Source organism: Pseudochaenichthys georgianus, chromosome 6 (genome assembly GCF_902827115.2).
Source record: "Pseudochaenichthys georgianus chromosome 6, fPseGeo1.2, whole genome shotgun sequence".
Classification (NCBI taxonomy): Eukaryota; Metazoa; Chordata; class Actinopteri; order Perciformes; family Channichthyidae; genus Pseudochaenichthys; species Pseudochaenichthys georgianus.
In genome coordinates, this window is record NC_047508.1 from 23,233,912 (window position 1) to 23,254,805 (window position 20,894).

Below are 20,894 nucleotides of genomic sequence, written 5' to 3' on the forward strand. Positions count from 1 at the left end.
GCACTCTTTACGCATAAACACATGCACCGTTCGTTAAAAAACAAAACAAAACGAAAATTCACCCCGATTAAGAACGATGAGACCAAAGTATGGATTTATACTAGGGCTGTCAAACGATTAAAAATTGTAATCAGATTAATCACAGTTTAAAAATTAATTAATCATGATTAATCACCATTCGAACTATGTCCAAAATATGCCATTCCTTTATGTATATTGTTGTGGGAATGGAAAGATAAATGAAAGAAGGCGGATATATCCATTTAACATACAGTATGTATGTTTATTATAACATTTTTCTGTGTGTCAAAATGAAAGAGAGCACCTATCAATCATCAAACCGTGGGGTCTTAATTTACGTGTTGATTTCTATCAACAGGGGAGTACATCAGGAAAGTCGACGGGGGGGGGGGGCGCTAGTGGAGTACTTCGTGACCACAGAGTGTAAACGTTGTGATCAGCTGTTTTAGCGCAGTTCTCCAGTGAAGGGGGGAGTCTCCCTCCGCAGCCGGTTGGCGTAGTTTTGGCACAATTCTGTTGTACAGACCGACGTTAACAGCAGCCCTGTCTGTGCACACGGAGACCGACTCTGTCGTCCGGTGATCCAGCCGCCTTCTGGAAAAGCTTCACAAGTACGTCGGTACGCAAATGCGCTTTGTGACACAAGTGACGGTACGCATTTCAGATTACGCACATAACCTGCGTACCAGTTATGTGTTACCTGTACTACAGCAAAATAATTCTCCGTCGGGACTTCCTGCAACAACACCACGCCGTTATCTTGATTCTGATTGGCCAGAAGACATTATCAAAGATGTTCTATTGAGAAGACGATCACTACGTGACAAAAGTTTTCAAAACCGTGGCTACTGAAATCAATCTTACTAACTGCTGTCTGTGCAATTTACTCCGCGCGAGTTGGCAGACTTTATTTTGCTTACTTTAACATCATTTTTCATGGTGGGGCTAAGCCATTTCTTGGTATGGGTGTAGCCTACCCCAGCCATACCCTGGCGCTGCCACTGGAGGGATGTATGGGGCGGGCCATTCTGCACATGCATTAAATGCATTAAATATTTTTAACGCAATTAATTAAAAAAATTAATTACCGCCGTTAACGCGATCATTTTGACAGCACTAATTTATACACATTTACTTACTTGGTTAATTAAGTTATTTAACGACGAAAATTTATGTGAGGGAATTGCTCTTTTAAAAGACGTCGTAAGCTTACGACTAATGTAATATTATGATCTATTCATTCAAACGTGAAGCCTGCTGCAATTATACAAAAAATGTACGGCATAAAAGGCCATTACAAAATATATAAAAAGAAACACCGTTCTACTTGTGTTTTTGTTTGTTTTACTTCACACAGCAGACACACTAGAGGTCACTATTGAATTCTTGTCTGGCAGTTCTCCAAGCTGCAAGCCTCTGCCGAGAATATGTTGTTTGGAATAAGTAAAGGCCCTTTTTTAATCAAAGTGCCAACTGTTTTTATTCTCAAAACAGTATTGTATGGTTATGCATGTCATGTTATCTAAAGGGAAAAACTGGTTATTCATATAAGAAAGTTAAAATAAAAGGTGCATATTGTGTAAAACGATTATATCAGAAGAAATCTGTGTCTGCTGCTTATGTGTCTGTGTCCTTAAAAATGACCGACATAGTGCCCTTATGCTCTGATAGTGAGTGGTTCATTAATTAGGACCCATGTCAACATTTGTGTCCATCTATATTGTATCTATCTATTGTAATACTGCGTATGCTACAATTGGGTGCTTCGGACTGGGACTCCAATACAAACTATACAAATTTGTATTTTTTTAAAGTACAGAAATCACAACAAGGATTTCATAGGGAGCACATTGGTTATCAAATCCATCTGTACCTCCGTGGTCTGCATGGAGCCCCGTATTTGTAAGATGAGGGTTAATGAGCACATATTATGTGCAGAGTATAATATGTGAATATAATACGACCATATTTGAGACTGGAATTGCGTGTTAATTATCCCATTTTGTAATATGTTACCAGCTTCTTTTATTCACATTTCAAATACATGTTTTATCCAGGATTCAAACATATAATAGGATGTGATGAAACATAGAAATGTTTTTCAATTAAATAGTTTATAGTTATAGACATTCATATTGGAAATAAACATATTTACTCGCAGAATGGTCCCACTTACTGAGACACTAAAGAGCAATCATTGAAGTTATTATTTACACCTGTTATTTCCTGCTTGTTAAATTGTCTGTTGGAATACGTTTTTTAAATGGTTTGAGATTCAAATGGTATTCAGAATTTGATGACTTCATTTTTTTTAAATGAAGCCCTTATGTCTATTTTATGATGAGACTTTTGTTACCCTGACCTGCAGTCTTTAACCAGATGTAGTTACTTTAACTGCAATATATAATTTAGAAGACACTTTTTTAGAGATATGACAGTTCCAGCTGACATTTCAATACAACAGGAAATATGTTCTGTCACAAGAGGGCAGCAAGTCTCCACTGATGCATGGTCCCGTTGTCAAAGGCCTATCTGCCCCATTAAATGTGCGGTTTGTTTTAATTCAGTATTTACTTGACTATTTGTTGGAGCTGCACACATGTTCATGTCGGTTAACCCAACATGTTCTACCAAATGTGCTACTCTATATTATAAACAATACATAATGACTTAATCCTTCTTTGCCTTTATGGTGTGCTGAAATATGTTAATGAATTTAAACTGCATGGTATAATTTGCAATTTTAATTTAAGATTATGTGTTGCAATTGTATTTCATAACATTGGTCTCTCGGGAAACAGATGAATGATGACCACTTTCACTACATCTGCATAATGTTAAATCCTGAATGACTCTCGTGGCCTCTTATTCATTAACAAAGTTTACGCAAGGAAACTGCACATTTCAATTATCTATCAATGATTGATTCGGTTTTGCTCACAGCAACTGCTGATGTTATATGTTAATTTGGGTTATATCTGTATAAGATCAGGTATCAGGACCCCCTTTATTGATCCAGGGGCAATTCAGGTGCTACATTAACACAAAGAAAGACATGTAGCCTTAAAATAGTAAACATAAAATAAAGATGTGTATACCAGAGTTTAAATTATATATAATGATCCATGTTTGTTGGAAATAGGCTGTTAAGATGTCCTGGATGTGTAAAAGTTGGCTGAAGGTGGCCTCCCCTCAGAGTGTATTGCCGCTTTAAACGGTCCACAATGCCTTGCGGTGTCCCAGTTCCAATGCGATGTATTTACCAGCAGGAGTAATGAAACGGGGAGAGGGGCTTTTTCCGCAGCTTAATGCTGAGACCTTATGCTGAGACCGCAGGATACCAGCACACAGAGAGGACAGACAGACACAAACTTTCGGACAGAGGACCGAAACGTCATTTATCTGCTTTGCAGTCTTTCATTCAGTTTTGTCTGTCCAGCAGCCAAACGATACTTTGTCGCAGTTCGTTGGAAGTGATTTGCTGGGCAACGGTAAAGAAGAACACATTTTGCGGATTTTACGCCTTTACCTGTGTTTTCCCCCTAAACTTCACTTCGGATAGGGAGCACAGAGTTGAATCCTATTTGCTCCATAAAGGTAAGAACATTACACGGACCTAATAATAACAGAGTGTGCTGCAGCTGAGCCCGTTGTAGTTGTGAGGCTGAGATAACGGAAACATTTCTGTAGTAGAATAGTTCGGCTATAGCCTATACTCTGTGAGCCCACTACGGCCCATTATCGCCATTTCTCCAGCCTCGTCCCAATCAACACAACAATATGAGGCAGGGGTGCAGTGAACGATGCTAAAGTGTTCTGTCTTGTGGGATGTTAAAGGCTAATGCTGCTTTTCATTTGTAAATATGAGAGATGGGATGACTTGAAAACAAGTTTAGTTGGATGATCAAGCCTTTATCTTGTGTGTTTTCGCAGCAGGCTAGATGTTTTGTATCATAAGTGTTGCATAACGTTGCTTTGCAATTTTTTCACAGTTTTGTCTATCATCAGGTTCAGCATCTTCTGTAAATATAACTACCTCTCTTGGTTTGAAAAATATTACATTCATCATTAATCACAACAACATTGAGGTGTAAAATCGCTTCTTCCATCTCAAGTTGCATTGCTCCACATAACTTACTAACACACACCAGGTGCAGCAGAGCCAACCTGTGGAGCTGCTGCACTCAGCCAAGTTTTATGTCACACAGTACACTTTGTCATCTAGAGGCCTGCTTTAGTTCAGAAATAGAATCCAGTATGTCAGTGGCCCTTCCATCTGATAATGTCACAGCACCATGAAGACCAGGCGGCAAAGAACCACCCACAGACTGGAAACATAAATAAGTGTTGCCACTTTTGTGTGTGCAGGTGCCACTTACTGCACACACAAATTCAGTTCTATAAATGTTTAAAAATGCAAGAGTTGTGCATGTCCCGATACCTGTTTTGCAAACCACTATAACATGTAAACCTTGGTTAGGGGCCTCTTGTGGCCCCGCTGAGCCTCTTCCCCGGACCTGGAGCCTGCTGGCTCTTCAAAGCTGCTAGAGAGCAGTGAATATGGCAAGGGAACAAAGGCGGCATTATTGCTGGCCGAACGTGCCGTCCAGATGTTCAGGATCCTGCCATCACTGACCTCCCAAATGGGGGAGGCTGCTCCATCCCCTAATAGTTTAATATCATCCAGGCAGAGAGAGAAAGAGGTAGGCTGCTCCAGGGCAAGAGCCTCTGGAAAGCTCTCGGGAGCTGAGGGTGTAGCCTCTAGCGTGACAACACTGGGTTTAATCCCAAACACCCAGGTCTTTAGAAAAGTGTAAGAACGAAATTTGAAATAGGAACTTCATTCTGGGCAATGCCTCCTTCTTTGTTAATATAACTTGGGCAACAAACAACAAACTCTTCCCAAAAGCTTAACAAAACATTGTTTAATGAAATAAACATTCCTTTCTGCTTATAAATGCTGCAGCCTCTTTTAGCCTCTGATTAAATGGTGGTATGTGCAATGTCTCCTTTAATTATGTATTCATTAACATTCATCTATTTAGCAGGCATTAGGGCTTGTCTTGGGGAAGAGGCTAATGCAACTTAGACACTACATTAACTGAGAGGAGGCTGCGCAGCAGCAGCTTTTAGGAAACTTTACTACATCTTTTTTTATTTCAGATGCATCAACTCAAGGATTTCAACTATTCAAAAGGTTGCTTACACACATTGTTTTGTGATTACTCACTTGAGATAGGATGCATCCTGTTGAAGTGTCATTGCATAGCTGTGGCCTGTTGCATAGCCATCAAGATCTCAGAGGGACGCAGCCATCGCTTTCTTGTCTCTTAGTCATGGCCCGTTGCATTCTCACAGCCCAGGAATGCGTACCCTGGATGTTATCAGTTTCCCCTCGACAGGATCAAGGCCTGACTCTGGCAACAGTCTTTGCCCTGCTTCGTATGTTTACATTTGCAAAAGGTATTGTATGCCCTCCAGGCTGTCTCACTGATATTCCAATCCAACTTTATTTATATAGCACATTCAAAAACATCAGAGTTGACCAAAGTGCTATACATCAATACAAATGCTGTCAAAATTATCGCGTTAACGGCGGTAATTAATTTTTTTAATTAATTGCGTTAAAAATATTTAACGCATTTAATGCATGTGCAGAATGGCCCGCCCCATACATCCCTCCAGTGGCAGCGCCAGGGTATGGCTGGGGTAGGCTGCACCCATACCAAGAAATGGCTTAGCCCCACCATGAAAAATGATGTTAAAGTAAGCAAAATAAAGTCTGCCAACTCTCGCCGAGTAAATTGCACAGACAGCAGTTAGTAAGATTGATTTCAGTAGCCACGGTTTTGAAAACTTTTGTCACGTAGTGATCGTCTTCTCAATAGAACATCTTTGATAATGTCTTCTGGCCAATCAGAATCAAGATAACGGCGTGGTGTTGTTGCAGGAAGTCCCGACGGAGAATTATTTTGCTGTAGTACAGGTAACATATAACTGGTACGCAGGTTATGTGCGTAATCTGAAATGCGTACCGTCACTTGTGTCACAAAGCGCATTTGCGTACCGACGTACTTGTGAAGCTTTTCCAGAAGGCGGTTGGATCACCGGACGACAGAGTCGGTCTCCGTGTGCACAGACAGGGCTGCTGTTAACGTCGGTCTGTACAACGGAATTGTGCCAAAACTACGCCAACCGGCTGCGGAGGGAGACTCCCCCCTTCACTGGAGAACTGCGCTAAAACAGCTGATCACAACGTTCACACTCTTTGGTCACGAAGTACTCCACTAGCCCCCCCCCCACCCCCGGGGGACTTTCCTGAAGTACTCCCTGGTTGATAGAAATCAACACGTAAATTAAGACCCCACGGTTTGATGATTGATAGGTGCTCTCTTTCATTTTGACACGCAGAAAAATGTTATAATAAACATAGATACTGTATGTTAAATGGATATATCCGCCTTCTTTCATTTATCTTTCCATTCCCACAACAATATACATAAAGAAATGGCATATTTTGGACATAGTTCGAATGGTGATTAATCATGATTAATTAATTTTTAAGCTGTGATCAATCTGATTAAAAAAATGTAATCGTTTGACAGCCCTAATCAATACATATATAAAAAGCCGCATAAATACATTTAGACAAAACCGATATCACAAACAACTAATGTAAAAACACGAGACAATAAAACCATACTTATAGCCACAGACTGAAAAACTCTCATACACGATGTAAGAACAATATAAAACACAAGAAAAAAAAAAATGTTTAAATCACACACTTATAAGTCTTATACGTGTTCTGCAGAAGCACGGGAGAACAAGTAGGTCTTTAAACGAGATTTAAAAACAGGCAAAGTGGGAGCAAGTCTGATCGGGGAGTAGATCGTTCCACAGCCTGGGAGCAGCCCAGATAAAGAAGCTCCTGATATTGAGGAGCTTCTTTATCTGCTTCCCACTGAAAGTCCCTTCACTTTTAAACCACGGGGGTCCCATCTCGTTGGTGCATCTTATATTAAACTGTTGAGAAATCCAGTTAGTTCCAACCGTTTCACCGACACGCATCCACAACAAACCAGCGTCTGTCTCTGGCTCTTACAGAGATTTTTTTCACAACAGATCTGTTACCAATTACAGCAAAGTATAAATTGTTAGTAATTACATGTTGCTCTACAGGGAGTGCAATTTGAATTAAAGTTTGGTTAGCAATAGGCAACAAGGTTTAAGTACTAGAACATACTGCTGTCGTATCAGTCTGAATGAAGTATCCCATTGTCTTTAATTAACAGCATTGTGGGGGTTTTCTGCACGTCGGAAACCTTCTGTAATAAATTAGTTGCTAGTTGTAATAAGCCGCTTGGAGATACATTCCTTCAAACTTACAATGCCTTACTGAACAATGGCCTGTACATTTGGACAGGAGCCAAGGTGTAACGATGTCGATTTGTGGAAGTAATACTTGGAACGTTGTGTTTTCCTGTGAGATCATTTTACCCAACTCGGTTCAGTCGCTGCCCTGCAGGCTTTCTCCTGAGTCGAGCTCAGTCTTGGTTTTCTTTAATTGGAATGGATGGACATTTTGTTTTCCCCAAATACCCCTTTTGTTCAGCAAACTGGTACACTGCACGGAACTCATGCCCCTTTGTGATGCTTGACGGACTGTACATCCCCAAAAGAAGCAGTGCCATATTTAATCTCCTACGGAAGGAACTCCCACAGAATGTCTCCTTGGCGTATGTTACAGCAATGGTTGCTCGTGATGAAACCCCCGCAGGAGCATATGGTTGGTTGTTTAGACCAGCAGCCAGCTGAAGCTCTTTTCCTGCCAGCTCTGTGTGCTCCTGTAGGCCTGGAGAAATGTCATCAGCAGCCGGGCGGCAGGCTGCTCACACACCTCACTGCTCTGAGAGGAAAGCATCTTGAGTCAACACGACTGAACCAAAAGAACTCTGAAGTAATGAGGAGTTTGATGTTTCGCTGCAGTTGATCGTCTACTCTCAACTGAGCTTAAGTAGAACTCACAGGAATGTAAGCCCTCCTCTGTCTCATCAAATGCCCCTCTGGCACGAGATGAGCCGCACAAATCAGGGAGCGGGCATCTCCCCAGGCTGAGGCTTTGACAGGCCGGAGCGTGCAGAGCTCAGGATGGCACTCTGCCCCACACCGCTGTGCCTGGATCATCAGTCGGACTTTCTAGGTTAATGTTAACCAATATAAATGTTACTAGTCTGGACCAGAGCACATTTATAAAAACCCCGCTGAGTCTTGTTGGGCTTGTGCAAGAAAGAGCCATTGATTCAGTTTTTGTTTTAACAGTTTTTGTGATTTGTCTGCGTGAAAAAACCTTTTTGAATGTTGTTCATGCTGATGCAGTATTCTGTGCAGTTGTCCTTTTAAATCCTTTCCAGTTCATTCTTGTTAAAGGTGGTCTAGTATTGTTTTAGGCTCCTTCCCCTTCCCCCTCCAGTTTATCCAAACCTTCTTCCCGGCTGATCCACTATGCCTGCTTTGCATCAAGACCTACTCAGTCCCTATTACTGTTCCCCCTGAAAGACGGGTTCAACAAAATGGTGACTGAGTTCTGTGTCAGTGTGGAGAGAAGTCTCAGTGTGCTTGTGTGTGACCCTTTTCCTGTGCGTCTCCATCCCTCAGCCCTCAATGCCATTTAAGGGCAGTCTGAATGAAGGACAAAAGCACTTTCCAACCAGCTGTGAATGTGCCAGGAATAGAGTGATCAAGAGTCCAGGCCACTGACAAAGGTGACACTTACGTACATACAAATGCACAGACAGAACATATTTGATCAAGACACAATGAGACACACACTTAGAACACACTTCAGTCCCTGAATGTCTTAACTTCCTGAGTTTCAGTTTGTTTGTAGAGCTTGAATGATTAGTCGATGAATCAGTAAGGCAATCTACTTAAAACTACAAAAACAATGTCAGTACTAGATGATTCATACCAATCGTCCCACGTATTAGGATACTTATCAACAATGGAAATCATTAGTTGGAGCTCTATCGCTTTATCTTTAGAAAGCCATTGTTGGCGTGTAGGACAGGCTGGTGTGGGTGACTTTGTGGATGGGGACTAGGGGGGGGAGGTGTAATTGGTGGGGGGTTGGCGAACAAAAGGACCTTTTGACTCAGTAGTGTAGGTGCAGTGAAGGTTAGATCCACGGAGAGTGATACCGATCTGGGGAGATGCCATTCATTCTCTCTCTGTGCACTTTCCTTGAAGAATGCCTTGAAGGATTCCATTGGATGGGTTTTTCATACACTGTGTTGTATCTCATCTTTAATATATTTTCACACAAACAGAAAGATTGACATACAGTTGACTTTGAATATGTGCTCTGATAGCTGATTTTGTGACTCTTTTAAAAAGCATCAGTTGGTAGAAATCGTATCAAAACCAGCTTTATAAAGACAGCCCGGCACCTCGAATATCTTACATTTGTACTCGTATCATAATATTGACTGTTCTTATAACGAATACAGGACACAACTATGCGTTACAGAACAGTGAAAATAACTGAGTCATGCAAAAACAAACCCCTACTCTGCTCCCTCGTGTTATGATTCATCTCCCTTTTCCTTTTTAACTACATATTCATGCCTTCTCTGTTTCACTCGGTGTTCCCGTCCTCTCTGTGTCACTGAGTCAATCTTCCTGTTCTGTTTTCCCTGCCTTCACGTCATGTTCTGTACAAAAGCAGGAACTGGTCTTGGGAATGTCTGCTGGCAGTCTCTTCCTGCGCCCCCAACAGACATGTACCTATTCATAGAGAAGAACAAAACAACAGCGTTATGGCCAGCTGGTCGTGGCATACCTAGCTGTGCAGGTCCATTCTCCACTGGACTATCCTTTTACTTTCAGCTAAGGCTAAAATAATTGTCCTTACCTATTATTTTCTGCTCTATTTGACTACTCGTGTTCAAATGTTTTACTAAAGGGGGAAGTGTTTGCATATCTGTGTCTGTTAAACGTAATCCTTTTATGCCACTGATCATTTTAGCCGTGGCCTTGAGCACATCCTGACTAACCGCTTCCTGTTTTCCCCTGTGTTTCCTCCACAGAGACGTAGCCAGAGGGGCTTCAGCTGCCCTGCACCACTGGAGCCTTCAATAATGTCGGGGCCAATACACCACAACCAGCCCCTTCGCTTCTGACCCAACATGGAGCTCAAGGTCTGGGTGGATGGAGTCCAGAGGGTCGTCTGCGGGGTCACGGAGGCCACCACCTGCCAAGAGGTGGTGATCGCTCTGGCACAGGCCATAGGTAGATCATTTTCAGATTATTAAAGCACATTCAAGCACACGTGATATACAAAAAGGCATGTTTAAACTCTGCTATTGTTGACATCCTCATTCCGGGAAATTTGATTCATTATGAATTGGGCTGTGTCCAATAACCTCGAGGTAAACTGATTAGAAACAAGGCTCCAGTCATAAGAATCATTGCTACACTCAATAATTAACCTAATAGCTCATCCAGTTGGTTTAATCAATCACTATATTTTGGGCTCATATATACACAAGAATGAGTTTTGTGTGAATCCAGAAAGATTATATTTGTTGACAAATACTGTGTTGTGAGGTTTGTGTTCCTCTGATTTGTTGATTAAGTTACCCCACTGTGGGTTTCACAAGGAACATTCAATTCCCCGTGACCCGCTGAATTCCTATAACAAAGCCACTTTTGTCCTTATTTTGTTTTTGTACTTTGTCCACATCCGGTCAGTAGTGCTAGTGAACTCCGGCGTGCATTGGGTTATAAAAGGAGCTGACACTTCGGGCTGTCGGCAAACTTTATTCCAGAGCATATCTAACCCTGTGTGCTAACTTTAACCTTCTGTATGTTGCCTACTAGCATGCACAAAGCAGCTTCATGTTAGTTACAGGTTGATCTGACTGCTTAATAATAATAATAATAATAATAATAATAATACATTTAAATCTCCCTCTACGATGTAAGTTCTTTGTTAGTGAACATGGTATTCACTTTCTTTCTTCACACTTTCAATACTTAAAGCTGCAAAACCTTATGAAGCCTACCCATCGAGGGTATTGCTAAGCGTCCACCAACCTACAATCTGAGTATGACGCAAACTCCACATTTAGCTAAAAAAAGCCCTTCTGAATTAAACAAGTATTTGAGTCTTCTGCCTACATGTTAAGCTCCTGCTGGGATACAGTGGCTCATAGTCAGAGGCTTTATTACTTGCTTGGATCTAAGCAACCCCCTTCCCATGTGGCTCCTCCAGGAACGGGGGCACTTGAGCAGCCTGTATTGACATCACTTCCCTCAAAGCGTAGGGAGGGAAGAGGGAAAGTCTGACTCATCCTTCAGTCTCCTGCCAAACTGAGGAAGTAGCCCCCTCCTCTGCTTTATTCTGTTAAAAACATACACCATGTTAAGTGATCAGACGTCAATATTGATTTGGTCTGTTGGCCTTTCACAAGGGTTTATGTCTGTACTGCTACAACTGTTGTGTTTGGGTTTCCTCTACTCAGCCAGTGTTCGTGGGTCTGGTGGACCCGCTGCCTTTTTGGGCTTCAATTCAACACAATCAAACTATTTTTATGTTAAAATACTCAACAGATGTTTACTTCATCCCAATTACAAGCAATATAAACAACATATATGGTTCATATTTGCCCTTTTACATTTGTTAGATCACATTAATGAATTAAAGTGCTACTTGTTTGTTTGCCTGCTGACCAGCTGGTCATGTGGCTCGTCGTTTTTTTGTAACTAGCTGATGCTCAATCTCATCCTCGAAGTCACTGTCAGACTCAGAATTCTGATTCTCACATTCTGAAACCTCTTCCTCTACATCATCATCAAATGGTTCTCTCTCTTCCAAAATCATTTGGAAGGCCCTCTGAGCAGAGAATCGTTTGGCCATCTTGATCACTTGTGATAAGGACCCAAACTCACTCACTCACTCACTCACTCACTCACTCACTCACTCACTCACTCACTCACTCACTCACTCACTCACTCACTCACTCTCTCACTCACTCACTCACTCTCTCTCTCACTCACTCACTCACTCACTCTCTCACTCACTCACTCACTCACTCACTCACTCTCTCACTCACTCACTCACTCTCTCACTCACTCTCTCTCTCACTCACTCACTCACTCACTCACTCTCTCACTCACTCTCTCTCTCACTCACTCACTCTCTCACTCACTCACTCACTCACTCTCTCTCTCACTCACTCACTCACTCACTCTCTCACTCACTCACTCACTCACTCTCTCACTCACTCACTCACTCACTCTCTCACTCACACACACACACACACACACACACACACACACACACACACACACACACACACACACACACACACACACACACACACACACACACACACACACACACACACACACACACACACACACACACACCCAGACAGGTGCACAGGACCTACAACTTCCACACTTGTGTCAGCCCCGGGTCCGAACACCCTGTATGTAATGTAAATGTGGGTTGGGGGGGGGGGGGGTCATTGAAAATGTTTTCTGATATATGTTCTTCACAGAAATGAGCCAAGGCCATTGAGTGTGAGTTTGAGACAATAATTTATCATATCATTTTTCTTTAGCTAAATAATGAAAACGGGTCCCACAGACCCGAACACCATACAAGGGTTAAGCAATTGATGTCTTATAAACATTTAATCAAATCCTATGTGCAATGGTTGCTGATAAACCACGAGAAACACCCAGCAGTGCAGCTCCTTGCAGCTTTAATAATAAATAATAATACAGTACTTTTTTATAGTGCTTTTCCCAGTGCTCAAAGACGCTTTACACAAAATCAGAATCAGAAACAGCACAAAGAAAACAAATCACAAACAGTAGTCCTAATCCAAGTGCGAGCCTCTTTTTAAATGATTGTTCAGTTCACAGCCTTTCATTTCCCTTTACGTTCATTCAGCTCACTTCTGAAAGCACACTGTTCTTAGAACCAAACGTACACGAGCTGGATGAAATGCAAGTGTTTCAGTTGTTAGGTCCCCAGAACCATGGCTCCAACAGGATGATAAAACGGATCTGTGTCTGATAAATAGGAGAGATGGGCACATGTTATCTTAGCAGTTAGATGAGAGGATGGTAAATCATGGCTACGAGTTCATATTGACTCTTCTTCCCAGTTCATATCTTTGCAGGTTGCTTTATGCCACCAGCATAAGAATATGTTCATTATGCTTTTTCTTTTTTGTCTTTTTCAGGTCGCACTGGGAGATACACTCTAGTAGAAAAATGGCGGGACAGCGAGCGTCACCTGGCCCCTCATGAAAGCCCTGTAGCTTCTCTGAACACCTGGGGCCAGTATGCTGGGGACGTCCAGCTCATCCTGCATCGCACTGGCCCCTCCCTGACTGAACGCCCCCCCTCAGAAGGACCTCCTCTAAGAGGTCCTGAACGCGGGCTGCATCGGCAGAGCCTCCCTCCCCTTGCAAAGCTTCGCCATCCTAGCGATCGCTCCCTCCGCCGCCGAGAACCGCGCCGCAAGTCTCTGACGTTCACCGGGGCCCCCAGAGGCCTCAGGGAGATACTGAGCGGAGGCCGAATGGGCGAGGCGGAGGCTAAACACAGACTCTTCATGGGTAACGGTGGGAATCACAACCACGCAGGACCGGCCATGGGGACCGCCTCCCCCGGCCGGTGGGCCTGTCGCATGGAGGACCTGGTCAGACTGGTGGGCATACAGAGGGAGACGCTCAACGTTCTGGTGAACAAGCTGGGAGCCTATGAGGCGGAGCTCCAGGTGTGGGCTAAAGGGCGAGGGGGCCGCGGCGGAGGGTGCATCGGGGACCCAGATGGAGGAGGCGGGCTGATAAAGGAGATCCTGAGGCTGGAGAAGCATCTGCGGAAGAACGACGTGGAGATGGAGGAGGAGGAGTTTTGGGCCACTGAGCTGCAAATTGAGCTGGAGAGTGAGAGGCAGCTGGAGGAGAGACTGCAGGAGCTGATGGGACGCATGCAGGGCTGTGAAGTGGAGATTGAAGAAAGGCTGGCAATGGTACAGGTGTGCTATGTTTGGGCGAATTTCGGGTTATTCAATCAAAATCCTGTATTTTAGCAGCAGCTTTGGGGAAAAGATACAAAAATAACCAGCTAAGAATCAAACAAAAACACAGATTTGTTGATATTGTAGTGGTTGCTAGCTACCTCTTCCATAACTGTTTATCTCTTTGTCCCCTCAGAGTGTGGAGGCAGGCCTGGAGGAGGAGCGGCTGCAGAGGGAGCGGCAGGAGACCCAGTGGGTCAGTGAGGCAGAGGCTCGGGCGCAGATGCTCAGGGTCAAATCAGAAATGAAAGCCCAGGAGAGACAGGCCGTCCAGCTGGAGAGCAGCTGCAGAGCTGTGGACCGCTCACTTGGACAGAGCAGCAAGAAGCTGCAGGTAAGACATACTGTATGCATGCATGCAGGGATAAGGGAGACCATACATCAGTAATAATGCATTTAAGCATCTTCCACCTGAAGTATCCCTTCACACGATGCTGCACACCTGCCAATGCAAAGGGGATGTTTTTTCACTTTGAAATGTGTTGAAAGGGGAATGCTAGATCTGTAAGTGTAGGTAAAAAATAATCATATAAAGCCTTCTTCAGTTACCAGAGAGATGTGAGAAATTGAAGGCTTCTCAATACTCTAATTTCCCCTCCTTGACTCCCCTCCTCGACTCCTATCCTCGACTCCTATCCTCGTGTCTTAGTCCAGCCCACAGGAGATGCGAGCGGAGGAGTCGAGGAGGGGAACCGAGGAGAGAGGAGGGGAAGCAGCAGTCGTTTAGAGAAATTAGAAATCCTCTCCTCCTCCTTCTCATTTCAAAGAGACGTCCATTAATGATGACAGGAGGCACAGCAGCCCTCTGTCTGATGGACAGATGTGTTCATGACCACTTATATATTTACTTTGATTCATTCACAGTGCGGTATAATGAGACAATAACAGGCTACAGATGCGGACACACACACACACATATATTTATATAAATATATACAATTTCAGAATCAAACAAGTATGAGAGCACTCTCATAATAACGTAACACAATCAGAGACTGGATATATCCCCCCCCCCCTCTCTCTGGTCGCTGAAATGGGGAATTTAAATTACGGGCCAAAAGTTGTATTAAAAGTAAGCAGAGGACACCACACCAACTGAGACCCGTCTGTCCACCGCATCTACGCACTGTACAACACACACACACACACACACACACACACACACACACACACACACACACACACACACACACCTACACACTGTAGCCTACCACATACCTACACATTGTACAACATGCACCTACACTGTACCACACACACCTACACACTGTACTACACACACACACCTACAGCTCCTAAAGCATAATCAGGCTACAGCCGTTGTGTATTTTATTGTGAAGCACTAAATGGTTTTAGAAAAATATCGACTCTTTGTTTGTAAATATCTACTAAACTACAGCATACAAATACAGAAAGTAATGTAGGCCTGTTATACTGAGTGATATATATGTTACACACTGCTCTGCTTTCTGCACGGACCTCACAGCTGTTCTCACTGTAAACATCGCGTTGCGATGAAAGCAGTTACTAAAATAATATCCAGGGGATGCATGCAGAGCTGTCATTGGCTGAGATAAGTCCGGCCGTGCGTCACGCCTCCACCGTTCCCGGAAATGCATCCGCGGAGGAGCCGTGGAGGAACCATCAGTGTATCCTCGGTTAGAGCTCCTCCAGAGAGCCTCCTCGACGCTCGATGCTCGGTCCTCGAAATGCATTTAGAGAAATGAGATGTCCTTCAACATGGCGCGCTGAAATCCATTTCTGGACCACTACCGGAGGACCGAGGAGTCGAGGAGGGGAAATTAGAGTATTGAGAAGCCTTCGTTGACTCATGTGACTCACTTTGATGTCCTTTTAGATGGGATGCCTAGACTTCAAATACTAAAACACAGACTCATATATCATCATCAGAGCTGTTGGTAATCCTCTTGTGTTTCCTCAAGAATGACTCTCTTCACTGTTTCTTTGAAGGGCATGCAGCAGGAGCTGGAACAGCTGACCAAGGAGCTGAGGCAGGTTAACCTGCAGCAGTTCATCAAGCAGACCGGCACCAAGGTCACAGTGCTGCCGGCCGAAGCCTCCGAGGAGGACAGTCCTCACAGCACGCATGGTATAGGTAAGAGATTTTCTTACTAACATTAGATTTGTGGAATTTGTTCTCTTAGGGAATATGGTTTAGAGTTTACTTTCGACTCGATATGGGAGTGAAGTCATATATAGTGTTCTGTACGCCAAGGTGTCTCTTCCTGTTGTTCTCTGACATGTAGGGAACTGAGCTGGTGACTACAGTGCAGACAGTAACATATACGGGTCGCTTGTTGTAAGTAAGGTCCGTCAGGAGTTAAAACGGAATTGTATGTCAAACTGCATACTGCCTGAGGTTAAACGCTTTATGATTGCCATTCATGCAGGAATGTCAAGACTTATTTCAATAAGAGTGCATGAAGTGCTGTTCTTTTCCATCAAGGCACTTTTATTACATTTTCCTCATATCTTAACAGCCTGCTGAGAGAAAATGACTCAAATGTGAGGGTGCGTGCATGTGAGAGAGATTGTTATCAAGAAAATTATGAGGGGAGAGGGGGGGGGGTTGTGGATGTGGAGAGAACAGTGTTAGTTTTTACCCACTCAGTGGCTATTATAGTCACCATGCCAACAGCTGCCTGGATACTGGCAGACATGGTCTCATTCATTCACCTTACTCTCTCTGTCCGTCTCACTGCTTCCATCACGCATATTCTATCACATGCTCAGCAGTTTCTGCGATGGGCTCATTGTACCAAGGCTCATCCTACAGCAGCAACGCAGAGAGCTGACGCAGAGCTAAGAGCATTGATTCATGGGACAGCTGTCACAATGCAACATTTGTTGACCAGCTGGTTATTCAAACTACAGTCATAAACTACCCACAGCGTAATTAGTGACTAATGGTAAATAAGATTGACTTTGAGGAGAAAGTTTGAGGTTTGGGACTAAAGCAGTGCATCGTGTTTAAAGCAGGGACATGCACCACTTAGCAATAAGGAGCAATAAGACTTAAATAAAGTGTGCAAACTAAAGCACAGGAATACATATCAAAATGCACATTTACATGCAAAAACATTAAACTAACCCCCCCCCCCCCCCCATGAATAATTTAGTTTTCCAGATGCACCCTGCCTTTAAAACTGTATGTAAAAGTTGCTGTACTTGAAATGTTTAAAAATAATAAAGATTGCACACCAGTCTACTCTGGAAAAGCATATGGAGAAATAACTTAACGCAGTCATAGTGATGGTGACCTTTTTCCCCTTAATTTGATTCAAGATTAAAGATGTAACACAGTTGAATTTCTCCCCTCTCCAAAAAGCCCAGATATCTTTCTGATTGCATGACATGCACTTCATCATTGCATGCATTGAGAGCAGTAGGTCTCTTTATTAAACCTAGCAGTGATAATTCAATTATAAAAAAGTAATGAATTCAGTGTTCATGTCCTTCTAGTAACCTTCCGTTTTATGTGGGTAAAATCAGCTTTGCTGCCAGGCCATAACAAATCTCTGCATCGGCTGATTCTCTGCTTGGCTCAGTACTGCCCCCTGGTGGCTCTTAGCAGCGATATCATGTAGCATCCACTGGGCTTCATTGTTTTATTCAAACAAGTAATTGAATGGGGTTTCTTATCAAGTTGAAGTGTTTGGAAAAACAAAACGCTACAATAAGTTTGTGTAAAATCTCTCTGTTTATTTTCAGCACTACAACTTTTAAAACCCACATTTTTTCTTCCTTATGTCTTTTTAATTTTTAAGATTTAGTTCCCCTGTCTGGCTCCCTGAAGCGCCCCGTTTCGCATGCGATGTCTAGTCACCTCCGGGTCCTCCACAGCCCCATGACTTCAGGCCTGAACCCAGAGGGGATCTATGTGTGAACCGTCTCCCACCCTGAGACCAGAACACGCGTCTGTAAGTGGATATCTTTGTACAGGATACCTCGGTGGAACTCTACTATGCACTGTCTCGAATACAGGAGGCACCCTGGAGTGTGAAGACTCACAGAGTGAAGGAACAAAGATAATTTTGACAAGGAAGTCGTAGAGCACTTAGTGGGAATGAAAGATGTCATGGTGCTCAGTTTCTGAACTTACGAGGACTTCAAAATCAATATCAGGCTGTTGTGGACGTCCTTTATAAACATATCCACTTAACGTACTTTTACTCTCACTTTATTACCTGCTGAATGATTTGTATTGTTTTCTCACTTGCATCATGATTCTAAACGATTGCCTTTTGAACAGTATTCTTGACAACCTTGGTATGTGAATTTATGAATTATACCTCTAAAGTTATATGTATTTTCTGCAGTGAAAACGGCATAATGAATTGTTCTTATATAAGAAATGAAGGATCCACTTGTGTCAATACTAAACCAGTCTAGAATATATCGTTTTGCATTTCAGAATGTATTCCTGTAGCTCTGATTGTCTGTTCATGTTAAAACTATGCACAACTGGTCAATAGTTTTGTTACCGAAGAATGTTACTGTCCGTATGTACCAACATGTTGGCTAACTGTAAATATGTTTTCTTACTTTTCAGCTTTATTTAGAGAATTATTATATTTTATTACAGAGGTTACAGAATATGCAGTGCCCTCATTCCCGCTACAATGTCTGCATAATGAAACAGTGTTAATTACCCTCTTAAGCTTTTATTTGTTGTTTAGATGACGACATGATGACTACATGTTTTTGCCAAATGTATTATGCTTTTTTGTTTTTCTGTGTAAGGATTGGTGGCCAAAGATTAGCAGGTCTTGTTGCATGATTGTCGTACTATAACCATACCTGGATGTGCAGAGCACCCGCAGTACAGTAAATCAGTTAGTTGACTCTAAAAATGGTGGCATGCTATAATTCAATGGATAGCTACAGTGTGTATGAGAGTGTGATTGAGTCAGCGATTAAAGAGATGTGTGTGTGTGCAGAGTCGGGAATGTCAAGGTATGAAGCCCCTCTTAGGTTGTAGTGCAGCTGCTAATCACATCAAAGTGCCTTATTCATTCCACAGTTGGTGTATTCATATGATGACAGCAAAGCTTTAGTAGAAAACATTGAAGCAATGATCTAGTCAGTTTAGATCTGATGTTGCTAGATGTATTAGTGGCACATTGCTGCACAGAGAGAAATGGCAATAGCACAGCATCAACGACAAAACTGTAATCATGTTTTTGTCAGTATTTGATAGAAAAATCTATGGAGAAAATGTTACTGATAGCGTGTCTCGTTCTGACAATGTATTATTGACACCATCATACTATGTGATGTGAAATGCATTTACATTATCTGATTTATTTTGTCATCATGCAACACATACTGTTTACTGTAATTACCAGAATAAGAAATGTATTGATCCTGAGAGAGATGTATTAGAGTTAGAGAACATCAGTACCATCATTACATGTCACTTGTTAGGCGCTTTTATCCAAAGCGACTTACATACTCAATACTGTGGACAATCCCCACAGGAGCAATTTGGGGTGAAGTGTCTTAGGGACACAACGACATGCTGACTGCAGTGGGGTTTGAACCTGTGATCCACTGATCCGAACACCAACGCACTAGTCCACTGCGCCACAGCCTCCTGGGTTCCGTCACCCAGGAATAACTATGTAAAACAGAAGCAAAGTCCACCCTTTAACATTTAGCATCTACAAAAACCCTCATCAGGACATACCGTTTTAAATTCTTAGGTTTGAGATCATCTCTATATCGGGGCAGAATTTCCCTTTAAGAAATCACTTGTGTGCATTTTCCACCTGTGGATGAGATGTTGTTTTGGTCACTGTTTACAAACATATAATGTTCTATAGAACTGTACGATGTCAACTGTACATAACCTGTTTTTATTTTTGTCCTGCCTTAATATACTGCAAGTGTTGACAGATGTATGGCTGCAACTGGCTGCTGATATGACATGGATTGCATGATTCAATAAACCATCTGACAAAATGAAAAGTGTCACAACCGGTGCTCATTGTAACGGTTTGCCTGTGGATGTAAGGGAGAAGGAGTTTGTCCAGTATGTGCTCTTCATGCTTTGCAATCCTTTCGCCAGTAGATGGAGACATTTACTCAGTAATGGTAGACACAGGGTCACAACATGGCTGGGAGAAAATTAAAGGAGAAGCTTGTTTTTCCCACAGAAGAATGAAATTACAAGAAATGTCAGCTTATAAAATGCATATTTATGCAATAACAAAAAAGGTTTATAAGAGTGAGTAGCCGGTAAAAAAAAAAGGCAAAGTTGCTCTCATAGGTCAATGATAATACTGAGCTAACTGTGAATCCCGTCAGGTCATACTTTATTGTAATTTGAGGTGAGAAAGGAAGGTTACTTACAAAAAAGGAAAACAGCAAATTGCATGTTTTTTCCCCAAACCTTGAAAGGCATAGTTTGACTGTAACTGGACTGCATTGTTGCCAGGATCATTAGAAAGCCTCACGTCAGAGACATGAGTTTCAAAGCTGTTGAAATGATGCATAAAGATTAAAACTATATTGCAGATAGTCAGTACATGTTAACAACAAAGACTGGGTTTGATCCTGCTTAAAGCTTCTGACAAGTGTGGAGGAGGCCCCTTGTTTTTCATCAGCGTGTACAGACTGAGTGTAATCTCACTTCATCATCACATGACATGTGTTTAAAGCCTTGGTCTGTAAATTCCCTGCTGTGACCTGTCAGCTGATTAAAGTCTTAGCAACAATACATTTCATCTACTAGCCTTCCAGTAGTGTG

At 42.6% G+C, this 20,894-nt stretch overlaps 1 protein-coding gene across 4 annotated transcripts; it reads left to right on the top strand.

Moving 5' to 3' along the window:
- Positions 1-3,265: 3,265 nt before the first annotated feature.
- LOC117448273 (ras association domain-containing protein 8) lies at positions 3,266-20,113 on the top strand. Of its 4 annotated transcripts, none has more exons than XM_034085484.2 (6): positions 3,266-3,618; positions 10,110-10,311; positions 13,281-14,080; positions 14,259-14,456; positions 16,094-16,238; positions 17,911-20,113. In XM_034085484.2, the coding sequence occupies exons 2-6, from the start codon at positions 10,209-10,211 to the stop codon at positions 18,027-18,029; spliced, it is 1,365 nt and encodes a 454-aa protein (XP_033941375.1). In that variant the 5' UTR covers positions 3,266-3,618; positions 10,110-10,208; the 3' UTR covers positions 18,030-20,113. The 4 variants fall into 4 exon arrangements, with proteins under 4 accessions (XP_033941375.1, XP_033941378.1, XP_033941376.1 ...); XM_034085487.2 differs by having other exon boundaries at positions 13,281-14,074; XM_034085485.2 differs by lacking the exon at positions 3,266-3,618 and adding an exon at positions 8,706-8,786.
- The last annotated feature ends 781 nt before the right edge of the window (positions 20,114-20,894 follow it).